Here is a 25,033-nt window from a genome sequence, read left to right as displayed (position 1 = left end):
AAAGTCTTGTGCATATCAAAGAGATCAGTTTTGCCAAATGAACAAAGTGCAAAATTTGTAACAGGGTATTTGCATACAGGATTTAGCCCAGTATATGCCTATCTCTGTTAGCTGAGAGGATTCTTCAGAATGCATTTCCACTGAATTATGCGAGGCTGCTCATATATCTGAAGCTCCCCAGCTGTATAAATATTTTTGAGATTGATAATAGGAATGTTCCACTAATAGAATGGACAATGAAAGTTGTTGAGGGAATAAAAGCATGTATTGGGCAGATTCAAGAGAAAATAATAACCTTCTTTGGAAACTCAATTAAAGAAATGGAGGGGGAAAAAACATCTGTTGTAGACTTAAACTAGGACCATGGCTAAAAGTTCGTGCAGCAAAGTCAGCTTTCAAAGCTTTCAGCTATGTACATACCACAGAAATTGCCATCTTAAGAAGTACATAGTTCTAAATGCCTCTATTTATTAAAGGCTCTTTTTAAAAAAAAAGACCCTTAAAAAAATGTGCAGTTCAGTACAGGCCATGTAACAATAATTAACACATTTCCTTTCTCCTCTCCCTCTTGAGGCACAACTCACTGACTACATTTGGAAAGTGTTAAACTACCTTTTTATGAGATGGGATACTTCGATAGATCAGTCCATTAAAAATACCCCCTACTGAAATACACATTTTAGAAGCTAACTTCAAACCATCCTGAATAGTAAACCTCTTTAGCTGTGTTTACAAACAGTCTTTGCTTTATAGGAGACCTGTGAAGTGCAGCTTAGCTTTCTTACCAAATATTACCCTTTGGACCTCAATCTGAGCTACTGTGTGAATCACTTTATGATAATGCATTTCCATTTCCAGAAGTTGATGCACCTCCATTTTCCTGCCCTTCTGTTACTGTGTCTTCATATGCAATGTCTTCACTAATAACTGCCCCTAAATATTAGTTTTGAGGAAAGCTGAACCATCTCTAGCTTCCCCCCACCACTGATCTCTGCCTAAAAACATGGGAAGAGAAAGAACCTTATTAATTTATTCTTTTCTTAAAAATTAGTGAGTTCAAGAATATCTGAATCTTTTTGCAGGTTTTACTCTGAAACTGGATTTTTGTGTAAATTGAGTATTCTGAACTCAGCACCTTCTCTAATGTGACATCTCTCAAATAAAATCTTTTTTTTTTTCACGAAATACACCCTATTTTTTTAAATTTTGCAAATGGAAAAATACCAGATATTTTGGAAACACTTCAATTCCATATCAATCCATGAAATACTAAGTTTACAGCTCTTTAGTAAATTTCATGCTGGGTATATCTCAGTTACAGAACCTTGGAGTCAAGTGACAGTGTAGATGCATGAGGTGGTTGGGGGGGGTGTTTTTGTTTGTTTGAGTCTGTTTGGTTGGGTTTTGGTTTTTGTTGTTGTTGATGTTCTTTTTTGTTTGTTTTGAACAACAAGCTACTTCCATGCTTTACAACTGCAATCTGAGGAGCATACCAATGAATGGGACAACAGTAGCTCTTTCTAACACAGGTGTATAACGTACCTGAAGAAGAAAAGGGAGCATGTAGACTAGTTTCCTTTGCAGATCATTTTAAAAGTACAAACATAAATATTTGTTCAGCTTTTGAGCTTAAATTTCACTTGAATAGGTACGGAGATGTTGAATATATAATGGAATTTCTTGCATTGGTTAGGAGTGAGTAAACCAGAGAACAACCCATTAGAATCACGAGGCCTTTCATTTCTGATGCTGTGAGCTGTTTCGTGGCTCCTCACCAGCATGATTTCAATAACAATTTGTTAGGGCTGCCAGTTTTCTCATGTGAAAACATGGAATGGGGGCACATCTTGCAGTTTGGCTTTCTTACAGAGAAGTCACATAACCTAAATGCTTGATTCTTTTAAATACCTTTGCACTTCAGATGCTCAAGGTCTGTCCACCTTGATTTGTATTTTTGTGCTGAAGTTTTTTGAGTGGAGCCAACTTTTGTTCTCTAATTGTATAAGGATTTTTTTTTTTTTAAGCCAAAGATGCTTTGCTTTATTCCTGTGTAATAAGCTTCCCGAAATTCCTCTTCCCTCCCAGCTGTTTTGGGAGATTTGCAACATGGTGAGCTGGGGGGGTTCCTGCGTTCCGTACTCTTACACAAGTAACAAATGTAGGCGAGTCAGCGTAACAAACTGAACGTGTCTAATCTCATTGATTGAGTTCTTTTGTGTCCCGAATAAGAGATACCATTAATTTGCCCAGGGCTTTTCCTCACGGACGCTCTCTGGCTGCCGCACCCCCCGGACCGGGCCGTGGTGCAACGTGGGCCGCTCCCTCTCGCCCGTGGGCTCCGCTGTGGCCCCGGTTCCAGGGGAGGGGCCGTGCCGGGCGCTGACCGAGCGCTCGGGGCTCCCGCTACGCCGTTCTCGGAGGAGGCGGCTCCACCCGCCGGCTCGGCCTGGTCGCTTTCGATGCGCGGCTGGAAGGGCGCAGCGCTCCCCTCCCCCCGCTCCGCCGGCACCGCCCCGCCCGCGCTGCTGCCCCGGCACACGGCGAGCCCGGAGGGACAGAGGATCCGGCGGTGACCGCGGGGGCCCCTCGAGCTGGGCACGACTCCGCTGCTGCCGCAACCGCCCCGCTCGGGGCCCGGGAGCGCCCTTTGCCCGCCCGGGTGGGGCTGCGGGGGCGGGGCCTCGGGGCCGCCGGGAGTGGTGACGTGTCCCTCAGGCCCCGCCCCCACGCAGGGTATATAAGGGGCGGTGATCACACCGTCGGTCTTTTTCGCTACGGGTTTGCCGGCGCCTCGCAGGTGAGGCGCGGCCGCGGGGGGCAGGCCGGGCCGGCGGGGGCAGGGCCCGTGCGCACAGGGGGCCCGGCGGGTGGGGTGATCGGGTGTGGCCGCCGACGCGGAAGGGTGCGCGGGGGGGGTGGGGGGCAGGGGTAGCGGGGGGCGCTGGCGTCGGCATAGAGCGCACGCCGGGGAGACGGCGACGCATCGCCCCCCTCGATCCGCCCCTGGGAGCGGGGTGACGGTGCCGGCCCGAGGCGCGCGGCCGTTCCCAACCGCCGCGCGGGTGGCGGTGGGGCCGGGACGCTAGGGCGCGCGGTGCGCGGTGGTGGGGCCCGTGGGCCACGGTGGGGGAGGGGAGGATGGGGCACGAGTAAAAAAATGGCCGCTCGCCTTTCCTGCCCGCCGCCAGCTCCACAAAATGGAGGACGCGGCGGCCCGGGCGGGGTGAGTCACACAAAGGAGCGGGCCGGCCCCGCCCTCCGCGCTGCCCGCCGAGCCCGCCACCCCGCTCCTCGGCCGCCGGGGGTAACTCGACCCCGGTGGCGGCGCGTGGAGGGGGCGACGCGAGGGGCGCTCCGCGGGCCCCCCCGGCTGGCGCCCGCCCCTCCCTCCCTCCCCTGGCGGGGCGGGGCTGGGGCCTCGGGCCCGGCCGGGCCTACCCGAGCCGTCCGCACCGCACGCGGGGCCGCCATGGCCGCCCGTGGCCCGCGGGCCGGTCCCTGCCGGCGGCGCCGGGCAGGGCGCTCGCACCGGAGCTGTAACCGGTGTTTTCCTGGGGCACTTCCAGGTGTCGATTCTCTTTTGCCGAAAGAAAAGAACTTGACTAACATCCGAAATGGGAAAGGAGAAGACCCACATCAACATCGTCGTCATCGGCCACGTCGATTCTGGCAAGTCCACCACCACCGGCCACCTCATCTACAAATGCGGTGGCATCGACAAGAGGACCATCGAGAAGTTCGAGAAGGAAGCTGCTGAGGTATGTGGGCCTGTGACATCCAGCAAAATCTGGGCGGTGTGGCGATCAATAAAGATTCAGTTGAAAAACTAAGTTGCAAACTGTTTCATGGCCGCAGGGAGGCAGTTTGGTTGCAACTGTCCCAGTGGCTGAACAAGTGTGTGAGTGTTCTGTGGCCACAGGGTGGCAGTTAGGTTGCGGTTGTCCCGGTAGTCGAGCAAGTCCTGAAGTGTTAAATCTGCAATTATATTAGTTGGCAGAGCTTAAATGGTGGCATACAGAATAAAGGAAAGGAAGGGTAGTCAAAAGCTATATCTACATAATTATACCTAAAACCATAGTTTGAGTTCTGAGCTTTAGTCTTTGCATACATGTAGTTGAGGATGAACTTCAAGAAGATGCTGTGGTGAGGTTTACTTCTCAAAATAAGAAAGGTCTGGATTTTGGTATTTGAACCTATAGCAAGTATTACTGATCATACTTCTTCTGTGTAATGACCATGCATCTTCAAAGCACGTAGCAGAATGAAATCTAGTGAGTGTTAGGCTGAATGGCAGTTAAACCATTGGTTATCGCAGGGATTGCATGTGAGAGGGAACTTAAATTTGTAGAGGACACTTGATAGTAGGAGGTAATAATGTGTTAGTGCAATTAGCAAGCTGTCAGGAGGGCCAAGCTGTCAACAGGTTAAATAACGGAAAACCATTGGCATCTCTCACTAGTAGTGCCAAATGTATCTTGTTGCTTGTTTTACAAGCGGCAACATTTTTCAGTTTTAAACCATTTACTATTCTTAGATTTTGCTCTTTAGCCAGTATGTGATCTTTCTGAAGTAAATGCAAATACAGTTCTTAAACACGTTTGCTTTTTCTCATTTTTGTGTTGTTTGTTTGGTTTTTTCTTTCTTTTTAATCCATAGATGGGGAAAGGTTCCTTCAAATATGCCTGGGTCTTGGACAAGCTGAAAGCTGAACGTGAGCGTGGTATTACTATTGATATTTCCCTGTGGAAATTTGAAACAAGCAAATACTACGTCACCATCATTGATGCTCCTGGACACAGAGACTTCATTAAGAACATGATTACTGGAACTTCTCAGGTTTGTAAATAAAACTAAGGATTTGGGGAGTTCAGGCAGATTGTTCTTTGGTTGGGGAGGTTCCCCTAATAGTGCAAGCATTATAATGAGTTGGGTTTTTTTTTTTTCTTCCTTTCTTTTCAAAGGCTGATTGTGCTGTCCTGATTGTTGCTGCTGGTGTTGGTGAGTTCGAGGCTGGTATTTCCAAGAACGGGCAGACCCGTGAGCACGCCCTTCTGGCCTACACCCTGGGTGTGAAACAGCTGATTGTTGGTGTTAATAAGATGGATTCCACCGAGCCACCTTACAGCCAGAAGAGATACGAAGAGATTGTCAAAGAAGTCAGCACTTACATCAAGAAAATTGGCTACAACCCAGACACTGTAGCATTTGTGCCAATTTCTGGTTGGAACGGAGACAACATGCTGGAGCCTAGCACTAACGTAGGTTTGACATTTGTTGATTTTAAGAAATGAAACTAGGAGGATTATTGCAAAGTTATACAATGGTAAAATGCACATATTTTTTAATAGTAACATTTGGAAGTGCTGAGGTCAAAAACCAAATCCCAGCACTTCACAAAATCGTAGTCTGCAGTAGTATACTGAGGTAACATTAAGGTACATGACTTGGTCTTTCCTGGCCTTGTGTCATTATTTTGACAGACACTTAATGCCTGGGGTTTTTTTGTGTTACAGATGCCTTGGTTCAAGGGATGGAAGGTTACCCGAAAGGATGGCAATGCCAGTGGAACCACCCTCCTTGAAGCTCTGGACTGTATCCTGCCACCAACTCGCCCAACTGACAAACCTCTGCGTCTGCCTCTTCAAGATGTCTACAAAATTGGCGGTATGTGTTTTCATAGTGCTTCTCACTTGCCAGCAACAACGAATGTATGGGACAGAAACGCAGTTGGCTGTCCCTGAAAGGTGCTTTTCAAGTGGAAAATGTGGAGTAGTTATCTCAAGTGTTTTCCTCTGTAAGGGTGTACACTCAGTGAGCTGAATTATTAATATTGCTCTTCTTTTGCAGGCATTGGTACTGTACCAGTGGGCCGTGTGGAAACTGGTGTTCTTAAGCCAGGCATGGTGGTTACATTTGCTCCTGTCAACGTTACAACTGAAGTAAAATCTGTTGAGATGCACCATGAAGCCCTGAGCGAAGCTCTGCCTGGTGATAACGTTGGCTTTAACGTCAAGAACGTGTCTGTGAAAGATGTTCGTCGTGGCAATGTTGCGGGTGACAGCAAGAATGATCCCCCCATGGAAGCTGCTGGCTTCACTGCACAGGTAATTTTTACAGCTGTTTAAAGACTTCTGAAATGCAGCTCTAGATGGTGAAATCCTAGAGTCTTGTTCTTTTTTTACTAGCAGACTAAGCTATAAAGTGACATAGACTTGTATTTTAAGAAATATTTGTGTGAAGCAAATCATATAAAGCCCTGGCTTTATAAGATACATTAGTATTCAAAATTATCCTGGTGTTAACTTTGCTTTCCTGGTTTTCTAGGTTATTATCCTGAACCACCCTGGCCAAATTAGCGCTGGTTATGCCCCTGTGCTGGATTGCCATACTGCTCACATTGCATGCAAATTCGCTGAGCTGAAAGAGAAGATTGATCGTCGTTCTGGCAAGAAGCTGGAGGATGGCCCCAAATTCCTGAAATCTGGAGATGCTGCCATTGTTGATATGATCCCTGGCAAGCCCATGTGTGTTGAGAGCTTCTCTGATTATCCTCCTCTGGGTAAGACATATCCCAAAAGCATGTTAATCCTGGTCTCTGGGAAAAAAAGCCCCTTGGTTGCTGGTATTGGGATGTAATGTGTTCTGTGAAATATATTGCAAGTTGTGACTTCAAAAGAAGCTTCTTAGTGGAACCAAACCTTTAGCAGTACAGGGCTGCTCTCTAGATAATGAGGAATCTCTGTTCCAGTCCCATGCAGTTTCACTGTCCTGAAGTGGAATTTGCCCATTTAGCCCAAGCTGCCTGTTGCTGCTGTGCAGATAATGCTGTGGGTCCGTAGCCCTAGACAAAAGTCATAAAACCTGTTTTTGTTTCCAGGTCGTTTTGCTGTGCGTGACATGAGGCAGACAGTTGCTGTTGGTGTCATCAAGGCAGTTGACAAGAAGGCTGGTGGAGCTGGCAAGGTCACAAAGTCTGCCCAGAAGGCCCAGAAGGCTAAATGAAAATTCTGTACATCAGCTGCCACCTCAGTCTTAACCAGTGGTGGAAGAACGGTCTCAGAACTGTTTGTCTCAATTGGCCATTTAAGTTTAATAGTAAAAGACTGGTTAATGATTACAATGCATCGTAAAAGCTTCAGAAGGAAAGGAATGTTTGTGGACCATTTGTTTCGTGGCAGTTTAAGTTATTAGTCTTTAAAACCGATAAATTTTTTAAAATGGAAACTTGACCAAAAAATCTGTCACAGAATTTGAGACCATTAAAACAAAGTTCAATGCTACGTCTCTGTGTTCTTTGGGTTAATGCTAAGTTTATAGAAAAACCTACATACAGTCCTGGTGGGATCAGAGAGGATGAATGTTACTTGAGTATGTTCAGAGTTGCAAATTTAAATTTGTAATTTCTGAAGAGTAGAGCAAAATTAATCTGCAGGTTTGGTTTTAACTGATTGAAGCCTTTAAAAAACAACTTACCTGGTGCTTTCTTTAAAAGATTGTTTCTAGATTAGCTAACACAAATAGCAGGTTATAGTTAATGGCATTTTGGTGCATTCTGTGATGCATTGAGTAAACCAAGAAAACTATATTGGGAAGGAAAAATAGTGTGAACAAAAAGCCAACTTTGCAAAGGCATAAAAAAAGAATCAGGTGTTGGTTTTCCCATAGTCTCATACACAGATTTTTCTAATTGCTAGCAGAAGCATTTTTTTTTTCTGGGGAACTGATTAACTGTCCTTTGGATCAAGATTAAACACCCATATTTAAATGTTTTCTAATATTTGTAGTAACACATTCAGTAGCTAAATTTTAAAAAACATTTAGAAAGACACAGATGTGTCAGGCAATCTTTGAATGACCCACCATTACAGCATCTTGCACAGTTCTGTTTCAAGAACAAAACTGAGAGAAACAGGCAGGTATTTCTACTGACTTCCCAACTGGGATGGTGTCTGCACCTGGCCTGCTTGGTGGTTTTGGGTTTTTAATTTGGGGTCAAAAATATTTTCAGAATGTCTACACATACTGGTGCGTTTTCAAGACCGATGTGATAAACGTGTGCCACAATGTCAACACCAAACAACGTGGTGGGACTGTGTACTTGTTTTCCTTAACAATGGGTTGAACATTTAGATTAAACAGTCAATTTGAAGTGGAATTGGGTAACTAGTCCAAAAGATAACAATCACTAGATAAATAATCCAAGTAAGACATTCTGGGCTGTAAGAACTACCAGCTATAATAAATGAAGATTCTATAATATAATTAAAGAATATGTAAATGGAGACAAGCAGTTAATGGATAATCAGATCTAGCTTGCATAATGATGCAGCTGTTTTTCTAACCTTTAACATGATTTCCCCACAGCATCCCCACTGAAGTTCAATGAGTATTCAGTGTCTTTGAAGGATTGTTGTTCCATGGCACCAGGATGTTGTTTCTGTCTGTAAGGGCTATATGCACTCGTTTGTTTTCCTTTCCTTCTTCAGCTGTGTGCTTGCTCTGCAGGAACTCATATCTGTACTGCTTGGATAATCCTGAACCGCTGTTACTTATTTTCATGCTTTGTTTGCTTTGTTTGGATCTTTCCTCCTTTTCTGCTCACCACCTGTGTCTTAACTACAGTAAAACTTCGGAGCATTCTACACGGGTGTTAAGGGTATAGATGTACTGAGTGCAGTGGAAGCAAGGGCTTGAGCGCAGCTGTCTGTAGAATACTATGGAATTTGGTAAAGGAACCTCATAATGATTCTCAAATTCTAAAGGTTTGTTAGTATCCCCAGGGCAGCAGGAAGTGCGTAACTTTAAAATCGAGGCAGATGTACCGTTGCCATAATAAAGTTGAAGTATCTTGCCAAATCTTCGCGTGCTTTTCAGTTCAACCACTGGTTTTTTTCCTAAGAGGCTTTGGTCAAACTGGTTCAGCAGTGTGAAGCTGCAATGTAGATGAAAAGAGAAATGGCTTTGGCACTGTCTTAAGTGCAGCTCTGTGTTTGTCACTCAGGTTCCTGTTACAGAGTCTGAGGAGCCTCTGAAGGGCAGCAGGAGCTTGGCTGCTGGGGCCTGTTTGTGCTGCATCCCTCTGCTTTTGCAGGGTGGTGTCTCCAGCCGGGTGCACTTGCGTTAATACAGTTTGGAAATGGGCTTGTAATGAGCAACTGATTCAAACTGAAGCCTTAAGGAAAAATAAGGTTTGAAATAGCATCAGGTGTTTGTCTCTGGCCCCAAGCAGCTGAAGGGCAGGGACCAAGGGCAGCCTGCAGAGCTGTTGCCAGGGGCCGTCCTCTCCCTATCAGCTCTGTGTAGATCAGAAAAGCTGCTGTGAAGGTGTTTGGGTTACAAGTGCCCTTCAGGTGCAAGAGTCAGCTGTGTAGTTTGGGGCAGAGAGCGGTTCTGCCTTTGCAGGAGAAAAAGCTATAAAGCCTGGAGAATGCAGTATTGCAACTAACAGATTCACATTGTGCTTGTGAATGCTCTGCCTGCGACACTAGCAATTGCTTTCAAGTACTTAAAACATCAATTTAACACAAATTCTGAGGGTTTTTTTCTTTATTGTAGACTTTTTTGCTTGTGTGCACTAACGCAATGCCATTTCAGTTCTTTTATTAATCTTTGACTACCTGGGGAAATTGTTAGACTTTTGTAAACAAAACTTGGGAATAAAGCTACTTCGGTCAAACTTTTAATAAATGTTAATAGTTGAGAACTGTATTTGTCTTCTGACTGCTTATTTCTTTAAGCAACTTCTACATCTGTCCTTAACTCTTTCCATACTGTCCTGCAATGCTGGTGATATTTATAGAGCAGTGTGAAAGCACGCTGCCATGGTGATGCAGCTCATTGAAGGCAGAAAACTGGCTAGAATATTGACTGTATTTAATTGAAGTTTTATTGCCGAAGGTGGCAGTGGGGAGCTGGGAGATTGAAATGTGGTTTCCTTTCTCGGTTGATGATGCGTGCTTTGTGAGTCCAGAGGGTTTTTAGTGCACAAAAATATGCCAAAAATGTTTGTGGCGAGGTATCTGGGGACTCGGATACAGCAGAGCCTTGTCTGCCTGGGGAAGCAGAGCAGCACAGTCACAGCGGCTGCAGCCAAGTGATTTCTTGCTCAATTGTGTCTTCCTAGGTGATTATTTTAGGCAGGAATAAAGAGTAAAAGGGGGTCTGCTCAGGTGGCTGCCTCAAGTTTTTAAAATTGAATTTCAGACCAGCTTGTGCAGGGCTAGTAAGTAGAACAGTTAATTTTACTGAAACTGCAGATGAAAGACTAATTCACACTCTGATTGTAGCTGGCTCAGTAGATTTTGAAAGGTATTGATAAACTTTGACAAATTACTGGTTATTTCTCTAAATGCATATTTTAAGTTTTAGATTGGGTGAAAATAAAACCCTGTGGAGAAAATGAAACTTTGTGTGGCAACACCCTTTTCCTCATTGGTGCTGAAGGGTTCAATGTCTTTTTAAGAACAGTGTAGGCTTGATCTGGATCACAAGGACAGCTCGGCTGGTTTTGGTTCATATTATTTAATGTTTGTGTAGTGCCTAGAGGGGGTGTGGGGAGGATTTGGGAGGATGGAGCAGCACCGTATCCCCAGCAGCACCCTGCTGCCATGTTCTCAGCTCTGTAAAGCACAACTCCAGACATAAAATACCATTTTTGCCTGTTCCCAAAGTGGTTGTGCATAGGATCCTTGCTTTGCTTTTAAGTCTCTTCAGTGCTGGCCAAGCGAGTCAGCCGGGTGTTTTCCGAGTGCTCTGCCCTGGATGGGTGTGCGAGGGAGGGCGCTGGGAAAAGACCCAGCTGAGGGAGCTGGGAGCTCCGTGGGGAGAGTTCTCTCTCTCTTTTCAGTGCAAATTCATGACAGTATTAACAGCTTGAAGTTGATGAGATTCCAGATCTCTGTTATTTTCAAGTCCTCAAATTCTCCATATTGTTTGACTGCGGCAAAATAGTACTTTCTGTCTGTGAAATCTTAAACAATAACGGCCAAATCATCAGCTGAACCAAGGAATAAGCAGAACTGTGACCATGGAAAATAACACTGTGCTGAATTACAGTTTCTCCTGTGACACTCCTACCGTGTACCAAGAGGAAGGCTGAAACCGCTCTGCTTCAGGAGGAAGAAAAGAGCACCAAGAGGTGAGCACCCAGGGCGCAAAGGAGCCAAAGGAATAAAACCTTGTAGACAGAAAAACCATATTGGTTTCCAAAACACAGAAATGGTGGGGTTTTTTTAGCCTTTTCTGAATCCTCTTGGGTCCCTTCAGATTATTTCTGTTAGAAATCAATTACATCACTATCTACCTTTTGTTTGTTTTGTTTTGTTTTAACTAAGGTTGCTTTCTCTGGCTGCCTATCAATAATTCTTTAATCCTTTCAAATATTTACACAACATAATTCAAATCTGCTAGCTACTCTGCATGACAGTCAAACACATATTTTCCTCAAAAGCTGCTGGGTGAAGTAATGCAGAGATAAATCGGAGTGTGATTTCCCCATGGGCGCTCTTCAGCCTGCAGTTGTGGGGACAGTGGGGCACCAGTGGGGTGCACAAGGGGTGGCTGCTGAGGAGCTGTGCCTGTGCTTAACCGCTCTGAATTTGTGCAGGTTTTGCTTCTTCTTTTCTTTAAAAACACAGAACAAACCCTCAATAGTATCTAAGTGCAACATCCCTCATGGGCCCAGCGTGTGCTTTGAAGGACGCTGTAGCAATCGGTTTGCCCTCGGTGTGTTGATGTCCCCGGTCATCCTTCTGCAAGGGCACCTGCCAGCCCAGGCCCAGCACAAAAACAAGCCCATGGATTAATACACTATTCTTTTTGTATTACATAGTCACTGGAAATAACCAGAGCCAGCTCAACGCAACTCTGGGCCCTGCCAGCAGCACATTCACCTTTTCCGTTTCAGCCCCATAAAATCTGAATCATTCAGCACAAAGGGGAAGAGCTACAGCAGAGGCTGCTTCCCCAGCCCAGGTCCCTGTTCTGCAGCCAGAGGGGTGGCCAGGCAGCCCATCCCAAACCCGCACAGCGAGGGAAAGGCAAGACACCCTTCCCCTCCAGGAGAGGCTTCGGTGTGGGTAGGGCTGGAGTTTAAAAGAAAGTTTCAGATGCTGCTTATCTGCAGCCCCTTGGGCACATCTTAGGCAAAACTCCCTTTTTTTTTTTCTTTGATATATGTGTATATATACACAAAAATACATGTACACATATATGTATAGCATATAGAGATATAAATACATAAGGTGCCTACTAACTCTTATTGCAGTTGCCGGACTTCTTCAATCTCTGCAGTTCCTGTATTGAAGCTGGATTCTAAGCTAATTTATTAGTAAACAGGGTGAAAAAAACCCACAAATGACTACATATTTAGTAATTTTTCTTTATATAGAATATTATCTATATCATATTATTTATTATATATTTAGTTACTACTAAGTATTTAGTAAATATTTAGTTTCATAAGCTGGGCTGTGGCTCTGTTAACAGGGCAGGGGTATTTTAGAGAGAGAAATGTAGGCTTGTTTGGTGTGAAGAGTTGTCTCTGTGTGAAGAAGCCCTTAAATAGCCTTTCCGGAGAGGGTGGGGAGGGGGAAGGAGAGTAGACAAATTTAAATGTAATTATAGGTTTTCTTCTACATGACTGTTACTTCTAGTAATAATAACTAGCATTGTGTAGTCTGCTGCTAAAGTGCTTTTATGGACGGCAGTGTCTAATTCTTTGGAGAAGGAGGGGATGTACACATGCGCACAGGGACCAGGGAAAGGAAGAAGCAACCCCGACGGTGAGCAGAGCAGCTCTGCCCTGCCCTGCCGCGCTCACGTCCTCACCAGGGTACCTCCTGTGACTCATTTCGGGGTGTGAATCCCCGGGGTTTCCGCCCCCGTGCCACAGTGGAGGAGCAAAGTGAGATGACGGCGTGTGACGTGACCGCTCTGCGCCTGGTGCAGCCGCTGCCAGCCCGTGCCTGGGGCCCAGCACCCTCAGCCGGGCCTGACCCGCGGCAAAGTGCCACGAGGTGCGGCGGGACAAGGACCAAACCTTGGGGCAGCCGCTACACCAGTCTCCACACTTGTGACTCCAACAATCCTTGTGGCATGAGCCACCAGCTGGTCACACACAGCAATTTTCAAGCCGAGCCACGTTAATTTGCAATGGAGGAGATGAGTCACGCAGCTGTTGTCAGCTCTGCTCTCGCTGCCCTGCGAGGCACAGAGTGAGCGCATTTCCTACCTGGCTCCACGCCCGCTCTGTAGTTCAACCACATCAAGCGCTAAGTCACTCGGAACAAGCAGAGCACGTGCTTATCGGTCCCCAGCGGTGCCTGAAAACGTGTCTCCTGGGGCTTGTGCGGGGAGCTGCAGCTGGTGCTGGAAATGAACACCTTCACCCTTCGCTTCATCTGCCCCCATCTCCACCCCAGCATCGGCCCTTCCTGAACCGCGCTGCTCCCCGGGAGCAGCTGCAGCCGCTCACGGTGGCTCTGCAGACCTGCTCTGGCAGCAGCGGGACAGGGGCTCTGCAGGGACACACATGGCAACAAGGGCATGTTCTAGCCTGTGCTTCACAGCTGAGCACCCCAAGGAGACATCACAGGCTGTCAAAATATCTCAAATCTGCAAAGAGATGAAGAGGTTGCAGCCTCCAGCTTTCAGGCCTCAATGTTTTCCATGGCCACGCTCCTTGGCACAGAGGTCAAGACCCAGACAACATGTTCGGTGACTACGTGATGGTGACTATGGAGTCAGAAAGCCTCTGATGGGAAAGCCACATCCTTCTCCTCCCTGAGTTACACATACAAAGTTCAGCCCAGACAGCAGTTTAGAAAGAAAAGAGACAAAAGCATAATTTTGTTTCCCTAACGCATCCCTGTGGTTAGAACAACAGAGCAAGAATCAAGCCCTTTTTCTCTGCCCTTTTTGTGATGGCAATTGCAGAGCAAGTCTGCCATCTACCAGCTGAATGCCCCGGCCACCACTAACTTTGAGCGCAAGAGGGGAAAGACACATTTATTTCTCACTAGCCCCATAAAGCCATGGCAAGAGATGGAAACAAACACGTGGAAGGAATCTGAGCAGCACAGGCCATGGTCCAGGGGGAACAACAAGAGAGCAGCTCACTGATGGAAACAGCAGCTCCTAGAAGACAGCAGATTCCTCTTGCATCCACTAAAAGAAGCTGGAGATGCTTGTCACTGGGTGGAGGAGCACAACCTGGGAGATGTAGGCATCAAAGCAAATAAACCCCATAGCATCTAAAATGAATGCAAGTGAAGATTGTTACTTACCAAAGTGCAAAGGCAACGTTCAACTAGGAGGCATGTCTGTACTTCGAAGGGCCAGCGAAGTGGGGGATTAAGGACAGACATTAAGCAAAGAAACTGCTGCACCATCACAACCATTCCAGCAGCGCTGAGACCCTCAAAGGTTGGTGGTCACAGCTTTCAGTGTTTCCTCGTGTAAAATATCTTCCCATTTTTCTCTTGCTCTCATCTTCCAGGCAGAAATAAAGATGAAGGAACTGTGGCAGTCCAAGCGCTGTATAAAATGAAAGCTGAACAGGAAATGAAGACAACAGTTGTCCTGAAAACCTGGTACAAGATAGCATGGTAGAGATCTGATGAAATCTGGCTTAGGGAAAACTGGTGATCACCAGGCCTGTGTTCTGCAGGAGGGAAAAAAAAAAAGACACATACGGAAACAGGGAGCACAAAGACCCTTGGTGTGTGCAACAATTTAGGTCAACCTCGCCACACACCTGACCCTCCCTGCTTGCCTGGTCACAGTACAGATTAGAAGAGGCCAAAGTGTGATTCATTACAGCACAGCCAATGAAAGCAAGCAGACGTGGATGTCAATGGCAGGGTCTCCTGGTCCTGCCCCTCCTGTTCCGTCAGCCTTGGTAAGACCCACAGGACCAGTGAGCATCTGAGCCCACTTTGTCTTCATGTAAAAACCAAACCTTGGGCCTTGTAACAAATCCCTGGTGGAGTTAGAAAGCAGATGGCGTGATGTCCTATCTGCCTGTGCTATTTACAGCAGATTATTTAACCTTTCTCTGCTTGGCTTTCTTAATAGAATCATACAATCATTTTGGTCAGAAAAAACCCTCAAGATCATCGAGTGCAACTGTAACCTAACTCTGGCACTAAACCATGTCCCTAAGAACATCATCTAAGAGTCTCTTTAACACCTCCAGGGATGGTGACTCCACCACTTCCCTGGGCAGCCTGTTCCAATGCCTGCAACCCTTTCCGTGAAGAAATTTTCCCCAATATCCAATCTAAACCTCCCCTGGTGCAACTTGAGGCCATTTCTTCTTGTCCTATCAATTGCTGCTTGGAAGAACTACTTGTACAACTAATTGTAGCTATGACTTCTTTTCATGTTAAAAGTCGTCTCGAACAAGAACTGTTCGACAAGCCCTATATACATGAAACTAATACCTGAGGAATAGCCAGTCCTCCAACTTGTCCACATGCCAGGTTTTCCACTTCAACAAATATGGACATCATTAACGCACACGTGTGAACAGAGAACGCCCTGTCTTAACAAGGGAGATCATCAGTGGCCAAAGACCCACGTCACGCAGCAATACAGAGAGCAGTTGTTACAGAAGACCTGATGGAAAGCAATGCATCCATGCACTTCTGACTTCAATTTCCCACAGTTAACTCTCTCCCTCCTTTCTAGCTCTTACACCATGGCTGTGCACTATTAAATTACTAGAAGAAAGGCAAAAGCCCACTCCTGTTCTTCCTTTGATACTGGTGCAGCCCAGCTCAGCAGAATCACCCTTTCTTTTACACTGGTATCAGAACCGAGGCCTTTGTAGCACAGAAATAAGTTTAGCACAGAAAGCTAGGGGAAAAGTGTTTGCTTTTGTAGCAGGGTGCGAGGGGCTTGCCTTCCAAAGCAGACGTTACTGGAAGAAAGGTTTTCCTGTCAAATGGCTGCTGACTAGAACTAGGAAATGCAGTTCTGAGATTGCACAATCTTTTAAAAGTGAGGATGAAGGTGCCAGTAGCGCCTCCCTCCTTGGGAATCTTCCTTAGATCTTGGGAATCCTCCTTAGATCTAGTTTTCAGACATTGGTACATCGAAACCAAACACAATATGAAGATAATGCAGTGAAGAAAACATACAACTTTTTTTGATCAGAAGCTCTGCCACTCTCAACAGGCTTCTTGGATTCACATAACTGGAATTTCAAGAATACCATACCTGAAGCCACAGTTATACCGCAGAAAGCGTAGTTGCCTTCCTTTCCCTAAACTTCAGGCTTACAAAGTTGAAGTAATTCTTTGAGCCAACAAAACTGAAAGGAAAGTAGGTTACAGACATAAAAGGGCAGATACAAGTTAGCTTTTCTGAGCCATTCAGACATGAAGTGACCTACTGATCATGTGTCTAAAACTGGCGACAATAGCCAATAGCTGGTGACAGGGAGAGGCATTCAGGTCGGCCCAAAGAAAACCGTAAGCTCTGCTCACCCTCCTGCTGCATGACAGCATCTCTGTCAACGAAAAAGGATTTGCTCTGACACCTTCCTCTGGACAGGAAAGGGACCGCTCACCCAGAGGAAACAGACAGAGGAAAGTCCAGGATCACAGATTTCAAAACGATAGCTGTATTTGACTCCAACTAACTTGCTCCCAAGCTCGCTCGCACAGTCAGTTCTGAGGATACTCAGAAATGAGACTGTCATCAGAGACGAGACTATCACCAGAGACCACTGCCTGAATTGGGCAAGGATTCAGTGGGTGCGCAGAAAGCAAGCTAAGTCGCAATCAAGTCTTCAGGAAGTCTCAAGCTTTATTTACCTTGAAGGAGGAAAAAAAAAGCCCAGGATACAGTGTTTACATTCAGTCAGTCTCCTACGTAAGCTTAAATATTTGTGTGGCACGCATTTTCATAAACAAGTGTCTCATGTTGGCTGATATCACACTAAAACATCAGACTGCGCATGGCCACTGCACAGCTATAAACACAAGTACTGAAGTCAATGGAGCACACTTCCCTCCTCAAACCCTCTTGTGCTGCTGTGAGTTCAGCATGGTAACATTTCTTCCTCATTTCAGATGAGCAAAACACCATCCTGTCCAAGATGCTTTAGATTCTGACCACCTGACATCTTCCAAATGAGTGGAATTTTAAGAGCAATTCCTGTATTTTCATTTGGATTGGCAAAACCACAGGCTGTACTTAAGTTCCTGAGCATTTACTTAAGGTTTGCACATTTGTCATCTTTGTTACACTCACTGGCACTGCCACAGGACACAACCAGAACTGCACAGTATCCAGCCAGCATCGGTTTTATCTGCGAAGAGGCTCACGAGTGCAGGTGATCTTGCCGCATTCTCTGGTGGGAGTGGTGCGCTTCTCTACAACGGTGTTTTAACAAAGGTATGCTCTGGCTCCTCTTCAGAAAACTCTGCTGAAATCTGTCTTTCAGAAGTTGCTTTCTCTGAGTACATTTTCCCTGGTAAATACCTGCCAGTCTGAGGTAACGCTTTTGGCATCTCTGACTTCTGATGATTGGTTTTCACATATCTTAGCAGATTAACAATAGCAGCTGGTGTAATTCCAGGGATGCGGCTGACTGCACCAATCTGCATGTGGAAACAGGAACAAATTAACCAAGAGCAAACCGACACACCTGAGTTAGTGAGAAATGAGATTAAAACCTGTGGGTATTCCTTTGCCTGATTGCCCTTACCCTCCCATGCCCCTTAGGAAGACACAGAAGGGATTTCATTTCTCCTCGGCCTTGCTGTGGCCCAGTATCTTACCGTCTGGGGACGGTTAGAGTCCAGTTTCTCCCGCACCTCTGTTGAGAGCGATGCATCAATGGCAAAGTAATCAATGTCCTCTGGCAGTCGGAGGGCTTCATCACGACGCACTTCTTCTATTTCCTGCTGTTGGTTGACTACACACCACTCGTAAGCAACTGCGATGGAAGATCAGAGAAACAAGAAGACCAGATATCTATATCATATCATGTTTCACATCATGTGAAACAGGCCATTTGAAAGCAGAATGAACAATTCCACTGAGATGGTCAAAAGCTCCTAAGGAAGTTTCTAGCCTCACAGACTAAAGATCCTAATTCACATCACTACTTTGGAAGCCACACTCTTGAATTTGTTACAGGAATTAAGATACATGGGTTGGCTTTTCCTCTCATCCCAGGAGAGGATGGTCTATTTGACAGAGCGGTAAGGACAAAAAACACAGGAGAAAGCATGAATAATTGATATTGCCCCACCCAGTGAAAAACAGGTACTTGTGTAGGGCTGTGGCCTATGGTAAAAGGTGCATGCTCTGACAGAATCATAGAATAATTTCAGTTGAAAGAAACCCTCAGGATCATAGAGTCCAACCATAACCTAACTCTAGCACTATATCCCTAAGAATCTCGTCTAAATGCCTTTGAAGCACCTCCAGGGATGGTGACTCCACCACTTCCCCGGGCAGTCTGTTCCAGTGCCTGACAACCTTCTCTGTAAATAATTTTTTCCCTAATATCCAATCAAAACCTCACCTGGCGCAACTTGAGGCATTTCCTTTTGTCCTATCACTTGTTACTTCGGAAAAGAGACCAACACCCTCCATAACAGTATTTCACTTCACTAGGCAGCAACATCAAACATGCTGGGATGAATGCGTTGGCTCTTCCCTTACTGAACAAAACCTACACAGATCCCACTAACTCCTGTACTCTACCTTCTATCTTCAGTCTCTCTGCCAGTTGTCTCCATTCAGCAAGCTTTCCCAGGGGCTCAGGGACAGCCCTTGCCAGAAGTTCCATGTTGGCCTCTGGATACTGAAGGATGTCAAAGGCGCTGTGGAAAACAATAGTTAAGTTTTTATGGTTGGAAGGAGTCACTCACGTCAGGCAGCTTTACAGCTGTTCCCAGATCAACCTTGCAAAGATCCCAGCATAAGCCAGAGCAACTGCAGAGCCACGCTCACCTCCCTACTACCCCCTCACAGTGAACACCAGAGCAGTTCAGCATTTTATGAGAAATGAACAGCTAGAAAGAAGGGACACGGTAAGGGCATCAAGGGGAACATTTCACAGAGAGTCAGCCAGGCCTTTGTCTCTTATTTAGAACAACAGAAAAGATAAGGTGAGATAAAGGATGGGTAAAGGAAGCAAGGGCCTTTGTGTACAAGAACAGCTACCATCTGACACTAGCCTGAAATCAACTAATTGCTGCTTCATCAAGCTTTCAGCAAAGCAGCAACCACTCAAAACTGTCACCATGTGGTGGCACTCTCAGTAAGGACAGCAAAAACTGTCTGGGCCAGTGGAGTACTCCTTTACTTTGGGGGTCTATGTCAGCACCAGGATACATAGCATAGTAAAATCACCAATGTCGCGCTTATTCTATAGGCAAACATCAGATTTCTGTCCCCTGAAGGTGATAATGCTGGAATCCTGGAGTACTGATGGCTTCAGGAGAAACAGACAAATGCTGTGAAACCACTAGCCAGATGTGTCAAAGCAAGCGTAGGTGAGAGCAGAAAGCTTCAGCTGTAACCTTTACCTGAGCGGCGACCTTCGACTGCTACTGATGGAGACTTCTGGTAATAACTGGGACCATTTGGATATGCTGAACTGAAGGGATTTTAGCATCGCAATTCCATCCTCTAAAGCAGCTTTCATTTTAACTGCTTGTTCGTATCGCTGCTGTGACACACACCCAGCTTCTTCAAAACCTGCAAGAGACAGATGGCGTATGAGATAAAGGCCTACAACCGGGCAGAGCTTCTCACTGCAAGAGCCACCGTAACAAAATACCTCTGTGGGTGAGCCTGGCATCGGCGTTGTCAGGCCGGAGGGACATGCGGAACTCCACGCGGCTGGTGAACATCCGGTACGGCTCGTTGGTGCCCAGAGTGGTGAGGTCATCGATGAGGACACCGATGTAGCCTTCGGTGCGACTGATAACGAAAGGGGGCTTGCCGTGAACCCGTAGGCAAGCGTTGATCCCAGCAATCACACCCTACGCAGACAGAAAACAACCCAAAAAACATTTATCAGTTTCTTCATGGCTAAAATATCAGCACATCTGCCTCCAAAGACTTGTGTGTCAAACTGTACCCTGGAAAATGCAATAATTATGCTAGTAACCTAGGGAGTTTCTTTCTTGTGATACTATAAGTATCTCAAGGGCTCCTTGGCCCCTGCCGACATGACTAGAGACAATTTCCACATGTTTTCAATGTCAGTTTCTCCATGTTGAAACATTTGACAGTACTTCCAATTACCTTAGTCACTACAATCTCAGTAACAGCAACTGTAGATACTAAAAGTAAAAATATCTTGGCAAGTCTGGAATTGAGGTGAGCAATAAAAATAAGAACCTCTCATTAGCACAAGACGGGCCTAGCAAGACTGCGCATCAAAGGCAGATGCCAAGGCAATATCCCTTTCCAAGTGCTGTGTATGCACAAGCAGATTCACGCACCTGAGCTGCAGCTTCTTCGTAACCTGTAGTGCCATTTATCTGGCCTGCCAAGAAGAGGCGCTGAACCAGACGAGACTCGAGAGAAGCAGTCAATTGACGGGGGTCTAAAAAGTCATATTGCACTCCATAGCCTATGACAAACAACACAAGAGATCCCTGTATCAAATAATTAATTTTGTTTCATATTTCTTTTGTTTTGCTATGCTCTAAACAAAATCTGCTTGTTATTAACTGGTAACCAATGTGACCCCCTTACCTGGCTGTAAGATCTTGGCTTTTTCCAAGCCTGGGATGGATTTGATCACCTGCTCCTGGAGCTCAGGTGGCAGCGTCATCGACATGCCTTGGGGGTAAATGACATTGGACTCCAAGCCTTCTGGCTCCAGCCACACCTGATGTTCTCGGTTTGGGAAGCGCAGAACCTTTGATTCAAAAGAGGGACAGTACCTGCAACAGTCAATAGCCATGAGCATCACCTGACATGGAGAAAAAGTAACTTTCCAGAAGCAAAGCAGGCAAGACCCACAGTTTCAGACAGTCTGTCAGCTCGTGCCACTGAGAGCCTTGCATGATGCCACATACTCACCGTGGGCCCCTTGTAGTCTCCTTTATATGGTTGTTCAGGTGGAGGTTATCAAGGACAATTTGCTGGGCTTTGGGGGTAGTACGAGTCAAGTAACATGACAGCTGATCTTCCGGCTGAAAGAGGCCAAAGCTCACTTTAAGTTAATCCAGTCACAACTCCGTACTCTTACTGAACAGCTCTCTTTGAGGATCTCCAAGGGTTTTTCCATTATAATTACCTCTCACTTCCTGGAGAGACAGGTAGTGCTGTCACAACCACTCTACAGACAGAGCAGAAGTAATCAGAGAGCTTGAGCAACAAGCCCAAAAGCAGATCAAGAACAGAACAGAACTTGGGAGTTGAGAATTCAAGTTCTATTCTACACACTGCATTCCTAATTACAGGATGGATATTTCTATTAAAGCAATGCATTATATCATAGCATTCAAATTAACCACAGGAATTCAAAGCTCTGACGGCAGAGGAAGAAGTGCTGACCCTGCAGCTAACAGCCAATTAAAGAGTTCGGCGAGGGAAAAAAAAAAAACAACAACTCAAAACCCTTCAATTAATATGGAAAGTTCAAGGTTTGGGAAAAAAAGCATCATGTAAAGTATTTCACAGTTTTTTTCTGAAAAAGAGTCAATGGACTCAACATTCCAATGGTAATAATTTGCACCTCAACTCCTTAAAACCTTTCCTACACATAGCAAGGACTTCAAGGGATATTTCTTTTGCCTCCATCCCGATTATAATAGGTTATTGCAATATTCCTATATGCTTTGGAGCAAATTAACTCCTGATACTTAATTCTGTGCTGTTTTAACTACATTATGTAAGAATGCAATTTTCCAAGGTTTTATTTGGAAAATTGAGTTTCTTCTGCTTTTAAGTTACTGTTAACATGCCATCTCTGAGTTCTGTGGATAGTTATTCTTTTTCTTTCCAGGTCGAAACTATTAATGATCTCTAATTTCAACATTTTAATCCTATTCTAGAGCTGAGGTAACAAGCAACACATCATAAATCTCCACAATACAGGTCTAATACTGGAAGTATTTTGTAAATCACCCCCATAATGAGCATGTGAAGAATACTACTAACAATATCACGTTTCATGCACTAGAGTGAAAGTAAAGAAAGTTTGGTTCTCAAGTTGAGAAGTGAGAGGAAAAAGGTAATTGCTTTCAGGAAACAACAAGCAATTTCATTCTTTGCTCTGAGAGTCCTGAGAAACACAACACCCCCAGTATGAACACAGCCCAGCTTCCTTTCCCAGCTGCCAACTCCCTGGCTGATTCTGAGTGCGACACTCCCAGAACTGCTCCCCACCCGGCTCTATGTGCATTTGATGTGTGTTATCCCACCTTGATCCACACAGCTTCGCTGAGGAAGCTGAAAGGCACTGGAGGATTGTCAGCCACACGTTCCTCCAGACCACTGAAGTCAATCGTATCTTTGGTAAGTCGGGGCGGTGTTCCAGTCTTCAGCCTGCCCATGGTAAATCCCAGTTTCTCCAGTGTCTGAGCCAGCCCAATGGCTGGCTGGTCCCCCAGCCGCCCAGCCGGGTGCATCTCCAGCCCGATGAGGACCATCCCCCTCAGAAATGTCCCGGTGGTCAGGATAACGCTCCCAGCATGTACTGTGCTCCCATCCCCTGAAACAGCAAGTTTTCCAAGATGCACATATTTCAGCGTCAACAAAACCCCGGTACTCTAGTGCTTCTGTCTAAAACTAGACTAAAGCTGTTCGCTGAGGGTTTCTTCACCTTTTATTATTTGACAAAATCAGCATTTCAATAATAAAAGCTCTAATAGTAACAAATGCAAGAAAGAGCATATAGTTATTTCTATATTTTTACTACTCCTAAACACAGAATCACAGAACGTTAGGGATTGGAAGGGACCTCGAAAGATCACCCAGTCCAATCCCCCTGCCGGAGCAGGAACACCCAGATGAGGTTGCACAGGAAGGCGTCCAGATGAGTTTTGAATGTCTCCAGAGTAGGAGACTCCACAACCTCCCTGGGCAGCCTGTTCCAGTGTTCTGTCATCCTCACTGTGAAGAAATTTCTTCTCATATTTAAATGGAACCTCCTGTGTTCCAGTTTGTACCTACTGGCCCTTGTCCTATCATTGGTTGTCACTGAGAAGAGCCTGGCTCCATCCTCGTGACACTCACCCTTTATATATTTATAAACATTAATAAGGTCACTCCTCAGTCTCCTCCAAGCTAAAGAGACCCAGCTCCCTCAGCCTTTCCTCATACAGGAGATGCTCCACTCCCTTAATCATCTTTGTGGCAGAAAACCCACTCCTGGGAAAATTTCCAATGCAGGCCTTTATTTTGGAAAGCCTATTAACTAGAACAGCAAGGGGTAATGAAGCGTGAGTCTGCTAGTACCAGGACAACACTGCTCAGTAACATTGTTGGCAGCAGGCGCCATTTACCAAACAAAATCTCAAAATGCAGCATGAAACTCAGTATCGCTAGTCTGAAGTAAATTCAACATATATAACCTGCCAACAACCCACCAATCCAGGTATATTTGTCATCATTATTACAGACATTAACCTAGTTTAGTTCACATTCAGGCTAAACCACTTCTATCGGCTAATTCAACTTTCTCGCTGATGAATCAGAAATGTTTACCCAAAGGCTGCTCGCAGTGTAGAGTAAGTGACAGTGCTATGGAGTTACCAGCACTTACCCAGCACGACTCCTGTGACTCGGCATTTCCCAGGACGGTCTGCTTCTGGCTCTGTCAAGAGCAGATCCTCCACAGATGCCTCACGAACTGTCAACAGTGGTGTGTTAAGGATTTCTTTCTGTCATGAAAGGAGTTACTGCAAAAATCTAGTAAGTTCTGTGACAGGCGGGCAATCCCAACCCCTACTGAAAATATCTCACCCTTTTCCATTCTTACCAGGTCAACTGGAAGACCCTCAGTGACTGCACTGTCCTGATCTACTGAGTAGGACTTTTTATTCACACAGTTTATCCTCAAAAGAAACTATTTCATCATGAAACCTGACCTGTATATAAAATTCTACAGAATTTTTTAAACTATGCTGATCTCCAACAGCTTACACTCCATTAAAGTACCAAACAGAAAGGTACCTACGTTTGACAAGAAAATATTAAAAACCAAACCACCCCCTCACCATTCTCTATAGCTTATCCTAATGTTTCAGATCTGAGTAATTCGTTCTTAATACTCCAGCGCACAAACACAAAAATCCCTGGAAACAACCCCGCGTTTGCTCGTGTGCGCCCCCCACCCCCCTCACCTGCATCTGCTCCTTGTAGAGCCGCCGGTCGATCTGTGCGCGCAGGCCCCAGACGGCCGGGCCCTTGCCGCGGTTCAGCACCTTGTAGTGCACCCCGGAGCGGTCGCAGACGCGGCCGCACAGCCCGTCCAGGGCGTCCACCTCCCTCATGAGGTGCCCCTTCCCGATGCCGCCGAAGGAGGGGTTGCAGGACATGGCCCCTGCGGAGGGACACACGGACGCCGCTCACCACCGCCGCTCACCGCTCCCGCAGCCTCCCCGCACCGGGGAGACCCCGCGGGTCCTCCCCCCGCCCCGGGCAGCCCGCGGTACCGATGGTGTCGATCCTGTGCGTGAGCAGCAGCGTGCGGGCTCCGCCGCGAGCGGCCGCCGCCGCCGCCTCCGTCCCCGCATGGCCCCCACCGATCACCACCACCTCGTAGCGCGGTGCCCCCGCCTCCCTGGCCTCGCTGCCCGCCCGGCGGTGCCCGGGACGCGGCGCCGGCGGTGGCACCTGGGGTAGCGCCAGGCGGCGCCAGCTGCTGCGCAGCAACATGGGGCCCGACAAGCCGCCCGGCAGCGGGCAGCGGCCTGCGGGCGGAACCGGAAGCGAGGGGTGCACGCTGCCGCGGCCCGGCTGCTCGGGGGCGGGGCGGGCGGAGCCGTTGGCTCCTGAGGGGCGGTGTCTGCTGCCGGGCCCGGCCCCGCCGCGCTGGCGGGCGGCC

At 46.5% G+C, this 25,033-nt stretch overlaps 2 protein-coding genes across 2 annotated transcripts; one reads left to right on the top strand and one right to left on the bottom strand.

Annotated features, from left to right (window-relative positions):
• The first annotated feature begins 2,657 nt into the window (after window positions 1-2,657).
• EEF1A1 (eukaryotic translation elongation factor 1 alpha 1) lies at window positions 2,658-7,280 on the top strand. The gene is made up of 8 exons (XM_080341370.1): window positions 2,658-2,797; window positions 3,567-3,758; window positions 4,657-4,836; window positions 4,962-5,258; window positions 5,514-5,664; window positions 5,848-6,104; window positions 6,325-6,559; window positions 6,878-7,280. The coding sequence occupies exons 2-8, from the start codon at window positions 3,615-3,617 to the stop codon at window positions 7,000-7,002; spliced, it is 1,389 nt and encodes a 462-aa protein (XP_080197496.1). The 5' UTR covers window positions 2,658-2,797; window positions 3,567-3,614; the 3' UTR covers window positions 7,003-7,280.
• A 9,347-nt stretch (window positions 7,281-16,627) lies between these two features.
• Window positions 16,628-24,899, bottom strand: MTO1 (mitochondrial tRNA translation optimization 1). Its single transcript, XM_080342031.1, has 12 exons — window positions 24,642-24,899; window positions 24,330-24,529; window positions 23,750-23,867; window positions 22,407-22,696; window positions 21,061-21,173; window positions 20,731-20,921; window positions 20,475-20,605; window positions 19,805-20,009; window positions 19,551-19,722; window positions 18,724-18,842; window positions 17,790-17,947; window positions 16,628-17,609 (listed from the first exon to the last, which is right to left on the bottom strand). Exons 1-12 carry the CDS (start codon window positions 24,862-24,864, stop codon window positions 17,382-17,384), a joined length of 2,148 nt encoding a protein of 715 aa, XP_080198157.1. The 5' UTR covers window positions 24,865-24,899; the 3' UTR covers window positions 16,628-17,381.
• Between the last annotated feature and the right edge of the window lie 134 nt (window positions 24,900-25,033).

The sequence above is a fragment of the Nesoenas mayeri genome (genome assembly GCF_963082525.1).
Source record: "Nesoenas mayeri genome assembly, chromosome: 3".
Taxonomy (NCBI): Eukaryota; Metazoa; Chordata; class Aves; order Columbiformes; family Columbidae; genus Nesoenas; species Nesoenas mayeri.
This window is presented reverse-complemented; position numbering and strand designations above follow the sequence as displayed.